The sequence below is a fragment of the Chelmon rostratus genome, chromosome 3, assembly GCF_017976325.1.
Source record: "Chelmon rostratus isolate fCheRos1 chromosome 3, fCheRos1.pri, whole genome shotgun sequence".
NCBI classification, from domain to species: domain Eukaryota; kingdom Metazoa; phylum Chordata; class Actinopteri; order Chaetodontiformes; family Chaetodontidae; genus Chelmon; species Chelmon rostratus.
In genome coordinates, this window is record NC_055660.1 from 6,757,007 (window position 1) to 6,770,590 (window position 13,584).

The following is a 13,584-nucleotide window of genomic DNA, read 5'->3' on the forward strand; positions in this document are numbered from 1 at the left end:
TTGTTATGCAATTGCAGATGTTAAAATTTCTCTAACCATTTTAAGGGATTCTTGCTCATGTTGGCTTAACAGTTGGCTCTATCTGCAGAGGAAGACCATGTCATACGATCAAAAGCTCCAGAACAATTAATAAAGGAGCGTGTTGAGATTGTCAACTGCTGATTCAAAGGTCAACAATGACATTACCATCTTTTTAAAATAATACTTTCAGACTACAATACAATACTTAATAGGTGAGTAATCATCATAATTTTTTGGTCAAACGGTCAAATTATATGTATGGGAAACTATGAAGTATAACCTTATTATCCAAATTGTACTCTAATTATTTTTATTCCTTTTGTTATCATTGATTTTTTAAGTAATTGTATTGATGATATGATGTAGGTGTTTATTGTGTTGGTTCTCTGGTAGTATGACATCACTGTGTCATCTGGACTTATCTTTACATCAGGGTCCACAAAGAAAATCAGTCTTGTACTTTATTGACATTCGTGCTCTTCTGTGTGATTTAACGTCAAATCGACTGAACTAAAGCTTTTGCCCTCATCCTCTCTCACCTGGAAAACGTGGATGAAAAGTGACAGAGAGATTTACCCTCTCTGGGCTGCAAATTATTCGCACATCTTTTATTTTACTCTGTGAGCAGATGACAAGAGCACGAAACATTATTGTTGATGGTCACACCAATCACTCACAAGGTCGGTAATGCTGTAAGCAGGAGGCTTTGAAGAGATGAAATTGCTGGAAAATTAGAGGCAGAGCTCTGATAAATTACTGTTTCCAACAGGTACTGAGTAAAGCGACAAGATTTAAAATTAATGTCATCTAATGACTAATATATTACCTTTTTATGGATGCCAAACTCAATACTTTCAATAAAAAAATACACCAAAAATAAAGGAGGCAATGAAGCCTCTGAATACTGGAGCACATTTCACATATATCATTGGTTTTAGTCACACACATGCACAGGCTGTCCTCATTTGTCTGTCATGGGGCGCTGTGGTTGGGGGAGGTGGGTGACTCCGAGGGGACAATGCCCAGCGGCGAGCACTTTTCCCCCAGGGAGGGCTGAGTGCCTCTCTCTCTCTCCCGCCTGGAGCTTCATCATTTATAGAAGAGACAAAATAAAACAAACACAACAAAACGGTGTGAAGTCTGAGAGCTGCGGCTCTCACATTTACACGCTCTCATACATAGAGAGGGTAACTGGAGATGCACACGGAGCAGAGTTTGTCCAACTCCTTGTTCCTGCCTCCCAGCATCCCTCAGCAAGCAGCAGTCAGGTGGAAACCCTCTATTAGAGCAACAACAATGCTACACACTGTGTATGTGTGCGTCAGACTGGATGTAACATTAATGGTGTGATTAGCCAGGTTATTAAAGCTAAATTTACTCTAAATGTTCTGCGTCTATTTCTGTACCTGGAAGTACCCTGATTAGCATACAACTATTAGAATAAGCATAGCCTGGCAGAACTACTTACTGTATGTGTGTGTGTGTGTGTGTGTGTGTGTGTGTGTGTGTGTGTGTGAAAGAGAGAAAGAAAGAGAGGAGGTGAGGCAGAGACTAGTTGTCATCAGTCACGCATGACATCTCTCCACTGTGTACTTATTTGAGATTTACAGCTCTCAAGCAGGGAAGCCATGTTGCCTTTGTTGCTCAAACTGCGCTGACTGACAGAGACTGTGGTGTCACTCAAACATCATCTGTCAGCGTTTCCTAAAGCCAGCCGAAAGTCCACTATCAGGGCTGTGAAACGAGCCGTTTAGCCCAGATGAAAAGGTACTCCGGTGATTTACTACTTGAGGACTCGCAAAGCACAGATTAAAGACAGGGTGGTTAGCACTGAAAGCAGCAGAGGTTGAGATGGTCTGACTTTTAGCACTTACTGTAAGAAGAGTGATGGTCCAAGCACACTGTTAGCATAATGCAGCTCAGTGGACCCTCTCTGCCAGGTAAACGTCCGCGTCGTTCAAACTCTACGCCCGGATGTCTCACCACAGGCTTTATGAAGGCCCTGGGCATGGAGTTGACACTGGAGGGGAAAGCAGAAAAAAAAATCTAAATTTGATCATTTCCTAGAATAAAAAACACAAACGCATGAAATTTGCTTTTTTCCCCCCAATAATGTCTAATAGTGTTATTTCTTAAATTGTTCTGTTATTTCTTTTTCTTTTTTACTGTTTCTTGTTCCAGGCAAAAATGGCACACAAACATTAACATTACAAGTGTTTTTTTTGGTATGGTCTTACAGTAATAAGTGGCCCATCAGCAACTGATGGGAACATGAACAGTTCCTAATTTTACCCAAAGCTAGCAAGTGGAATAAGCTCAGGATGGGCTGCCCGCTAGCTAACGCCCAGAATGCTAGCTAATGTTCTAAAAAGGGATTCAGTGTAATATAACAAGATGATAAGTATTCATAAAATTAGCGTATCCCAAAACTTTTCAAAAGCTATCACAATCATGACACTCACATTACCCCACTCGTTTTTTTTTTCTTGCGTGAAAATAAGTTTAAATTAAGGTGGCGCAAGACAGTTCAGGCAATTTGAGCGTGTTTTTCAGTGATTGTTGTGTTTCTACTATAAACTGAAGAAACTCCATCAACTATAATTACTAATAATAAGTAATAATTACCTGCCAAAAAAAAGGGTTAACATGTACATCCGGCATCACGTGGACTTCCTCCAAATCTTCTGTCTAACCAAGACAACACAAGCAGGCTTACAGGTAGGAACACTAGTCGTTGCTGCCCCCTGATGGTCAGGAGTATTAATGACTCTATTATGCCACAGCAGCGTTAAAATGACAGTAGTGGTCATTTGGTTGCCACATGAGCTCAATTTGTGGTGAGGCTAGCTTTAGCAAAAATAGGAGAAATGTGACTCCAAAGTTGTTAGTGGCACGAAAACTGCGAAGAATTTCCCATAAGAAATGAATGGGAAATTTCCTCAAATTTCAGCCTTTTTCAATTGTCCGCTGCTTCGCCATACTTTCTCCAAGAGACTTCATTTAAACTTTAAAACGTAGATAATTTTGTCGGGTCGAATGGAATCTGGGCACATTTTTTGATATCTCTTACGGTTTTCGAGCTATGACCATCTGAAGACCATAAAGTTTCTAAAAAAAAATGCTCAGAATTTCTGCCCCTAGAGTGGATGACATCATCACTTAGAGCAGCCATGTCCAAACTATTCCATAAAGGGCCGTGTGGCTGCAGGTTTTCGTTCCAACCAAGGAGGAGCGCACCAGGCTGGACTCATTTAATCAGCTGATCTCCCCTTTCAGCTGATAACTAAGGGATCCCTTGATGTTGATTGGTTGGCCTGGTGTGCTCCTCCTTGGTTGGAACGAAAACCTGCAGCCACACGGCCCTTTGTGGAATAGTTTGGACATGCCTGACTTAGAGTGAAAGAGCCAGTGAGAAATCGCCTGAAATTTTTTTCTAAAATTGCCATGAAATCCAAACTGTGAATACATAATTTCTGGATCTTTTTGCAAACAAACCCTTCTTCTCTCGTCAAAGTTCAATTTTAAAGGGTTAGCCCCCACCAAATGTAAATAAAGAGGGATCTTGCACCAGCTGCCCTGCTCTGCTACTCCATGTAAGCCAATACTCCATGCTCCATGTAAGGTGTGCTCCAACGCACCTGATTCAAATGCTCAGCTCGTTACTGGACTCTGCTGAGGCCTGATAACGAGCCATTCATTTGAATCAGGTGTGCTGGAGCAGGGATACATCTAAAACATGCAGGGCAGTGGTACTCCAGGACCAGGCTTGAGAAACAGTGGTATAGATAACACCAGCAGCCCCCTCGTGCCACTGTCCAAATTTCTGCATAGCCGGAATTATCTAATTTTATTTATTTTACTGTATTTTACTAACACTGGAGTTTCCGGTCAGGATTCTAAGGTTTTGTCTAGAATTAGAGACTGTATGAACCCTTGAGGTCCACTGTGAGGGCAGGACGTCTGGAGAGCTGCAGCCCGTCGCTGAGGCTACTTTAAAAGTGAGAAACCTATGACCCAACATTCATTGAGTGGATTGAGTGGTTCCACAAAAATTTAATGCTCACTGTATGCTTGACATGTAAACAGGCAAATGTTTGCTGCAACTCTGAATAAAAACCCTAAAAAGTACTATTTAGTATATGTCCTTCATTTAAACACGTCTCATGACTTAACCTCTTAAAACGAGGTTATGGTTAAGACGCTCCAGCTTCCTGTAAGAACATGAATATGAGGGACAGTGTGTTCATTTTTAAGCTTTAGAGGTGCTAGTAGGCACATTTTGTCGCTTTTGACAGAGAAAGGCTAGCTGTTTCCCTCTGTTTTCAGTCTTTATGCTAAGCTAAGATAACATCTGATGTAGCTTCATATTCACCACACAGACATGAGAGTGGTATCATTCTTTTCATCCGGGAAACAAAGTGAATGAGCGTGTTTCCCAAACTGTTTCTTTAACATACAGCCTAGAATTGCAGACTTTCAGAGGGTGAGAAAGCTTCTATTTTCTCATAGACCATCAAACCTGCAGTTAAATGCCAGTAAGTCCTACTAAGTCACTCGGCAATGCAATTCAGCTGTTACTGAACCACAAAGCAAATGATTTATTAACCATAACATACAACTTTTAAGACATTTATCAAAGAAGAACTTCACTCATTTTCCACATCAGTGTGTGTTCACAGGTCTTGAAGGAGCACTATTGTACATGTGGGGGGGAAAACAGTTATATAAAACATTTCATGGCTCCAGAGCTGCGTGACTTCTGATAAATTGCCTCAAGTGATGTCACGCAAGTCAGCATCAGTTGAGGCTGAAAATATGAAAAAGATCTGATCGTGTGATCTGACCAGCCCCCTGCAGCACACTCCTCAGCGCTGCTTGAGGCTAGCAGCTACATTAGCTGTTACTAGCATAACAGACCCAAATCCGCGGCCGGACCATTGGTGGTCGGGTTGTACACAGACAACCTCTAGCCTTGCAGCGTGTATCAGGCTGTGCTGTCAATCAAACATCAACTGTCAGCATTTACTGAAACCTGCAGAAAGTCTACCATCAGAGCTGTGAAAGGAGCCACTTCGCCTTGATCCAGACGCCCAGAACGAGACGTCGTCTTTGACTATATATCAGTCCTGAAAGCAAAATCAAAATCCAAACTGCCCGTCCCTCCCACCCTTCTTCCCCTGCTGGATGGATGACTTTGACGGTAAAACGCTGTCAATCCCAATTAAATCAGTATGAACATGAACTCATGCACGCACTCAAGCACACACACACACACACTCACACACACACACACACACACACATCCACAGACAGAGGCCTGAATGTCAACATGTTGAGAAAAATTCAAACAGTTTCTTCCTCTTCCTCAAGCTCACAATATCCAGGGAAAATGGGAAAACATTTTCACGCTGAAACACACACACACACACACACACACACACACACACACACACACACACACACACGTTCTCACTCTCTTACACAAAGTGAGTGCTGACCGCTGGAGGCTGAGAATAGATGTTCCAAGTTGGATGCAGTTGATGTAACTATTATTTCTCCTCTCTTTCTGCTCTACTCTCTCCTGGTTCATGTTACACCTATCTCGTCTTCTCTCCCTCCTCCTCCTCTGCTGCTGCTGCTCTCTCATTTCTCTCTATTCATCTCCTCTCTTTCTCACTCTTCTTCCTCCCCTTTCCTCCCCTCTGACTAGGCTCAACTCACTCCAGTATTTTTAGTATTTGTGAGTAGGCGTCGCCAGGTCCTTATGAATTTTCATGGGTTTGTTTAGTGTGTAGGCTGACACGCTGCTCTCTCTCTCCCCCTCTTTCTATCTATCTAGCTCGCTCTCTCACACATACAATCACAACAGTTTAAGAACACAAGTGTGCAAACACACACACGTGTTAAGTGTGTAGGCTGACTGCTGGTTAATGAGGATGTTTGAAGTCTTGGGAAGAGCCAACAGCCTACAGCGGGCCTGTCAAAATCAGCGCTATCACCCTCATCGTCCTCCACCATCCTCTGCTCTGCCTCCTCTCTGACTTATGCCGCTTGTTTTCCTCGGGACTCCTCTCCAGCCGCGGGGTTGCTCAGATGGAGACGTTCTTAATCCAGGAAATTAATTATCTTAATTTATCTGCTCAATCTCACACCCCTACAGTGTTTGTTATATATGGTAGAACGCCCAATCCGATGAGTGTGTGTGTGTAACCTTTGGATTACTGTGTATCTACACATGTATGCATGAGTTTGTTATGAGTTGTATGTTACTGCAGGGGTACAAGGAACATGTATTCTGCTCCTGTGTGTTACAGTAATTGCATTACAGCCTGACATGCAGGGCGGCTCAATTCTATTAATTAAATAGGAAGCAGTGGCTTGTGTCTGAGTTTGTGCTGTTAGTCTATCCATTAGATACGAGCATATGGATCACGTCAGGAAGAATTAGGCCGCTGTGGTCCTCACACCCTGTCTCAGAGGAAGCGACACACAGACGAGCATACATACATATGCATAAAATCACACACTCGTACGCACAAACGGGCGCATAAGTGCAGACGCTCTGTGTGTTCTGTGATGTCTTCCATGCGTGCCATTTCAAAGAAAGTCTGGACGGCTGCAGCGGGACTCCTCGCCTCTTTGTTCTCCTCTCTCCTCCTTCCTCCTTCTCCTCCGGCTGCAGCTGGTCTATGGCTTGTGACAGATCCTCCAGCCTCGGCGTGTGTGTGCTGATTTGCAGCATGCATAAGTGTGTTTGGGTACGTGTGTGTGTGTGTGAGAGAGTGTGTGTTCGTCTGTGTGCTCCTCTCTGCTCCCCTCTCCTGTCCCACTTCAGCCCAGATTAGAGCGTCCGTCTCCTGAGGGAGACAAAAATATAAAAATGAAGCTTTTTACCAGAACACTGATCTAAACACACACGCATATCCACACGTATTGCACACACACTCGCACTCACACACTCATGTTAAGGGTGCATTATGAAACCTACAGAGAGTGGAGCAGAGAGACAGAGCTCTTGTGCAGCAGAATGCCAAAAAGCTCAAGCTCTGAGTTGTCAGCAAACTGCCGTGTTGGATTGATAGATAGATAAATAATAAGGCATACTTTAGAAATTGTTTATAAGTTGTATAACACGGCTTTATGGATCACTAATAAGCCATTAATGACAACACATTTTGGCTTGCCAGGCTGTGAAAAATGCCCTTGGCTGTTGTTTATCCTCATCTAGTATAACCTGATTTATGTCTCCAGCTAACGCTTTAATAAGATCACCTCCATCACTCACCTTCTGAAAGAGTCTGCAGCCATGCTTGCAGCTCTGTGAGGCTGCACTTTGGCACAGCAGTGCTTTGGCAATGCCAACATGTTGATATTTAGCAGGTATAATGGTGACAGTTCACTAATTTAGCGTATTAGCATGCTAACGTTTACTAATTAGCACTAAGCACAAAGTAAAGCTGAGGCTGTATTGTTTGTCATTAGTTTTGCAGGTATTTGGTCACACCCCAAAGTAATGGAGAAATTCAAATTTTGACCTGACAAGATGAAAAGTTAAGGAATTGCTAAAGTTTCTCAAATTCATCGTGAAGGGTATATAAATGTACTGAAAGTACTATAAGTACTAAAGTTCATGGAAATCAATCCAGCAATTGTTGAGACTGGTTGCTCAAACAAAGTCAGAGGGATTCATCCTCTGGGGACCATGATTATCTGCATAATATTTAATAGTGATGCATAATTTTAAAAAAAGTAGCTGAGATATTTAATTCTGAACCAACGTGGAGGACTGACAGACCAAAGCAACTAGTCCAAAAATCAAAATTCAATACCTAACTAACTAAAACTGAAGACATGACGGCTTATGAGACAGTAAGAAATATGTGACTTACAGACTTAAGGCCATTAAGGTTGCAGTTATGTAACTAAGTAATTAATTAAGGCAACCCAAAACTTCTGTGTGACAGTTTATTCTTGACCTTGGAAGTCGCTGTCCAAACAAGCTGCAGTCAGGGTCTACAGATGAGCTTTCATGACAGCTGTCAACCTGATTTCCTGGTTGTCATCAGTGGATTGTGAGATGAGGCTGAAAGCTCTGGGAAAAGCTTCTGAGTGGACTTTGAGTCAAGACTGTTTTGTTAACAACAACCAAAAAATCATTCTTATTAATGGCCTATTCCTGATGCATAAAGCATAAATCAATTATTTATTGAGCATTAATACATTTAGAAACAACCGTACGCACTGCATGCCTTATTGGTATGTGTTCATTTTTCTACCAGGGCACACTTTTCAAAGGTGTGTATGTGGTGGTGTTTATGTGTTGTAATTAAAAGCTGTATTACCGGAAATAAAGAATTTATATAAATTATATTTATATATAAATATATAGGATTTTACAGATCAACAGTAAGAGTTTAATGACAGCTTTAGTTTGCCAGATTAGGAGAAAAGTTACTCCTTTTTATGAATTATTCATCTTCAATTAATCAGCAAGACTGCACAGTTTTGACAGTTTTTAAAAAAGTGCTGCAGATCATCCTGAACACCTGAGGGAGAAACCCACAGTGTGCAGTAACCAATGACAGCAAGTCTTTAAAGGAATAGTTCGACATTTTGACTGTGCTGGAAATAGGAAGCTATCATCAGCAGTCAGTTGTCTTAGCTTAGCATAAACAGGGGAAAACAGCTAGCCTGCTTCTGTCCAAAGATAACAAAATCAACCCACCACCACCTTTACAGCTCATTAATTATCACATTATATCCATTTGTTTAACCTGTAAAGCGTAAAAATGACAGTTTGTTGCTTGTTGTTGTTGTTTGCTGGTTGGAAATATCAAACTATTCCTTTAAACAAGGCAGCCCCAAAGCTACTTCATCAATCTATGCTGACCTAAAAAGCATTCATAATTGATTTGTTCACCATTAAGACTTTGGTTACACAAACAATCAATTGATAGATAGATTGAAAAAGATTAATCAACAAGACCCAGACAAGTAGAAAAATGTAACCTTTACTTATTTACAGATTGTACAGAGGTACTGAGTGACAAGGTAGTATTTACAACACAACTAGTAGCTTAGAAACCCCTGAACTTATACACAAGTGAAATACACAGCAGGGAGGCCCAGAGGACTACACACCAACGTACTCCTTCCACCCAGTACTGTATATAACATGTGCACACCTGGGCCAAACTAAGAACTGTGCTGAGGCTGGGAACATTTTCCACATGTTCCTTGTCGAGCCGGCCGGGTGCCATATTGGTGACATCACAGGCTCTGAGTCGGGAGTTTAAGCATCCAGGGCTCGAGTCAGACGTGGCGCGCTAACCACAGTGGAGGGGAACGTTGGTGCATGTAGCCCAGTAGGTCAACTCAGGGAGAACTCAGGTGTTGCAGCAAAATAGGTACCACCAGAAACACAAGCACGTCATGCAATTCGAAAAATCAAAAAAATCAAACAAAAGGTTGGTGTAAAAATCTCTGTGATGGTCGACACACAAAATTCGTTCTACATGTTCTCTTAACCACGACAGTACAGACGCAACGTGTGTGTGTGTGTGTGTGCGTGTGTGTAACTGTATTTGTGTTATATGAGTAAGAGCCAGGTCAAATGTTATGTGTGGGACGAAGGGAAGAGAGTACAGAAAAGTATACACACACAAACACACACACCACAAACAACCTCTCGATACACACATCATCCTGTCTTATATAAATGCCTTCACGGTGAAAACACTCACACGCACACACACACGCACACGCACGCACGCACACACACACACACACACACACACACACTCGCTCACACTCTGAGGTGAAACAGCACAGACTCGTAGTGGAAGAGAACTATGTGGGTGGGAGGGGGTTTGTATTAACCACGCAGGCTGGACTATCATTATTCATTGAGTGTGATTCAGATGAGAGACCCGGCTACGTGTTGCTAGTTAACTGGTTAGCTGACCGGGGATAGTTAACAAGTCTGTTAAACCCCACAGTGAGGACTGTACAGTGAGGTCCCAACCAACAACACACCGGAGGGGGAAAAAAATGAAAACTAAAACAAAATAAAATCACATAAGAATCTAAAACATGCCAGTCCTTTTTTTTAAAGAAGCAGAATAAAAAGCCACGTTGTTATTGAAATGAATTCAACACTTAATACCATTCAAATCAAACAAATGAAATCAGTTTCTAACATTTAAAACAAAGATTTCTCTGTACAGAAGTATAATATTGCAACCTGATATTGTGCATATAACTCACACACCAAACCAAACGAGGGGCAGTGTTCACCGTTCAAAGGTGCATTTTTTTTGTTCAAACTGTCTTGCATTCTTTGCAGCCAATATATATATATGTGTCTATGTCTGTGTGTGTGTGTGTGTGTGTGTGAGAGAGAGAGAGAGAGAGAGAGAGAGAGAGAGAATAAAGAATAGTAAGAAAGGGAATAGAGACAGACGTTCAGCTAATGGGATATCAAGTCCTTTTCCCATCAAAATCCTTGTGCTCAAAAATCAATGCCCTTACTCAGTAGATTATAGATTTCTAGAACACTCATACACACTTTGCCAGCTCGTCGAGTGTGTATATGTGTGTGTGCGAGTGAGTGTTGCCTCTGTAACGAGTCACTTTGCAAACTCTCTGCTTTGCCACGTGACTCTCTGCTGAAACACAGCGCCGTGTTCTCGCCAACAGAGAGCCACACAAGTACCAGCTCGTCCAGGAGTATTAATTTGATGAGTAAATCTGCAACAGTGATGCACTCAGCCTCTAAATTCACTACGGAAACATTAAAACGGGCCTCGAGTTCTTTTGTTCAACATAGAAAGTTACTAGAAAAAAGTACTGCATCCTAAGAGAGCCGCTGTTGCATTTGATGAGTTCCTATGACTGCTGATATTAAGTGTCTTCCAAGAATATTTTGAGTTTCAAACACCACGACTGAACTTTATTCTGCTGAATCTACTCAACAAAACGAGGCAGGGAATGAGCAAAAAGACGAAGGATTTGATTAAGAGAATAAACAAAAGCTGATGAAGGAAGAAAGGGGAAGGCTAGAAGGAGGGATGAGCTCAGTCATAAAAAGAAGAGAAAGATAAAGAGTTGGTGTTTGTATACTGTATGATGCTGTACCCATTATCTAACACTGTAAAACTTGACCTCACAATGGAAACTAAGAGAACTGTGCCCTTAATGGTGCCCTAAAACCCAATGTTAAAGAGAAATAAGAGAAAAGAAAACATCTATCCAGCGAATGATTGAGAATATTCATATTTTTCAGTATAAAAGTGTTTTTGGTCAAACGTCTGTGTTAGGTGGCAGGGTATAAAATCTACAAAGTGCACAAAGAGAAGCTATCTCATAGCCTCGACACACACACCCACCCTAAACTACTATCCTAGACTACTGCGTATGTGCATGTGCGTGTGCGTGTGCGTGTGTATGTGCATATATGTGTGTGCGCGTGTGTGCATATATGACCCTGTATAGGAGTTTAACTGTAACACAGGGCAGTAGGAAGCATGCAGTATGACCTGAAGGCTAGCTAAGAGAGGAAGCAAGGATGCTATACTGTATGTCTCTAGATCTAGAAACACTAGAACACACACTGTCGTCCTGATAGGCTTTTACTGGCGACCATGTTTGGTCCACTTTTTGGAATGTTCAATTAACTGACATCAACAATAACAAACAGTCGCTAGTTTTTACTCCTTCCCTAAAAACAGACACAGTGTGCGTGTGTGTGTTCAAGTGTTTGTACATCTACGGGCAGGAGCTGGTACACTTCTCAGACCTTTGTCCTGACCAGCTGCCCGCCATCCCAGTCTAGTCCATTACAAATATAGTGATTTCCATTCAAGTCAAGGATTACTCTAGTGTAGTTTACTACTCTTTAAGCCATGCTGGCAGTGCAGTTTGGAGGCTCAGACAACATACGGGTTGACTGTAGAAATCATAGTGCAACAGGAAAGTCCTGGAGAGGGGCGGGTGTGTATAGGTGAATGTGTGTGTGTGTGTGTGTGTGTAATCTCAGAGAGAAAGGGGTTTTCTGTGTCCCCGTCACCTCGAAGAGGCTGGTGAGAGGGCGGGACAAGTCGGCTCGTCTTCCAAACACACTGCTGTATCTTCCATCCCGTCGCACTGTTGGTGTTAGACTCCGTGTACAGTGTCCCTCTTATTCCACCAGGAATTCGATCTGTCTTGTCAGACGTATTGTCAGTTTGTGCCTCGTTGCCCACAGCTTGGGGCTAGTACACACACTGACACTCACACACACTCTTCATCTTGTATTGTGCCTCCAGGTGTCCCTGTGGCCCCAACCCTGCCCTATAGAGGGTGTGATAAAGAAACAATGATTTATTTACTCAACATCACCACTAACCTTTTAGTCCAGTGCAGAACTTCCCGTCTTTAACCTGTGTGTGTGTCTGTGTGCGTGTGTTTCTGTATATGTGCTTAGAATCAGAGCTGCCTGGTCCGGTCACACACACCTCTTTCTTGCATGCGTGTGTGTTAGTGTGTTTCGGTGAGAGTAAGTGTGTCGCGTGTGACCCTCAGACGTCAGACTCGATGCTGGGCATGCGGCGGTAGAGCCGGGGCCTGTTGCCGCCTGCGCTCGAGGCTCGCGGCGCTGTCACATAGCTCATTGGCTGAGAGGCAGCAGGTGGGACCATGTATGCCACCACAGGGGGCTCCTGCTGAGGGTAGAACACCTGTTGGTCGACATGGCCGCCATGCTGGTTGTTGTGATGGCTGCCATGGTTACCGAGGGTAAGCGACAGCGGCATTCGCTGCTTATAGAGCTCGTGGGCGGAACTTCTCTGTGGCATGCGTGTGACAGCCTGGGGGGCGGGATCTCGTTGTGTTGTGCCAGGGGCTGACTGGAGGAAAGGGTTGTGAGAGGGGCGATCGGGGAAGAGACTCTTCGAGCGCCGGGGGAGGGGCAAAGGGGCGTCCAGGCTATGGTGGTGGGAGGGTGATGGAGAGGGGGGGCTGCGGCTGCTGAACGGACGATCAGAGCGCATTGTGAGAACATTAGCATAGGCCCCCTCGTCCAGGGTCAGCTCCCGCTCCCGATCTCTGTCAGGCAGGCTCAGCCCCCGCAGGTGGGTGTGCTGCTGCGACTGCCGCTCGGGAATGCCGTCCGGAAGCACGTTCTCATAGGAGTGCTGTCGACTCAGCTGAAGGTGCTGCGCCGACGAAGGGGTGGGAAGAGGAGACGGTGAGGAAGGGGAGGGCTCGAAGTGGCTGACTAGCCCGTCCCCTTCGCCCACCAGGCCCAGCTCGCTCTGGGGAAGGTAGTGTGTGAACATGTCCCCGCTGTGTGGGTGAGTGTGCGTGTGGGAGTAGTGTGAGTGCAGGTGGTCTTCGCTGATGTCGTACAGGTTTCCCAGGTGGGCGCAGGCGTCACAGCGGGCCTGTGGGGAGCGGACGGTGTAAAGGCCGGAGAAGCCGCTCAGCTTGGTCAGGCAGGATCGACAGTGGCCGGGCCTGACGCCTTGTGTCCCCGATCCCGCACCTGGAGCGTCGAATGAAGTTGCAGCTTTGTCCTTCCCGCTG

At 43.8% G+C, this 13,584-nt stretch overlaps 1 protein-coding gene across 1 annotated transcript in view; it reads right to left on the reverse strand.

Annotated features, from left to right (window-relative positions):
* Positions 1-12,578: 12,578 nt before the first annotated feature.
* Positions 12,579-13,584, reverse strand: part of grin2ab (glutamate receptor, ionotropic, N-methyl D-aspartate 2A, b) — an 84,856-nt gene continuing 83,850 nt past the window's right edge. Inside the window, exon 20 of the mRNA XM_041934290.1 lies at positions 12,579-13,581. Within this exon, the coding sequence (XP_041790224.1) occupies positions 12,579-13,581 (1,003 nt within the window). The remainder of the gene's footprint in view (positions 13,582-13,584) is intronic.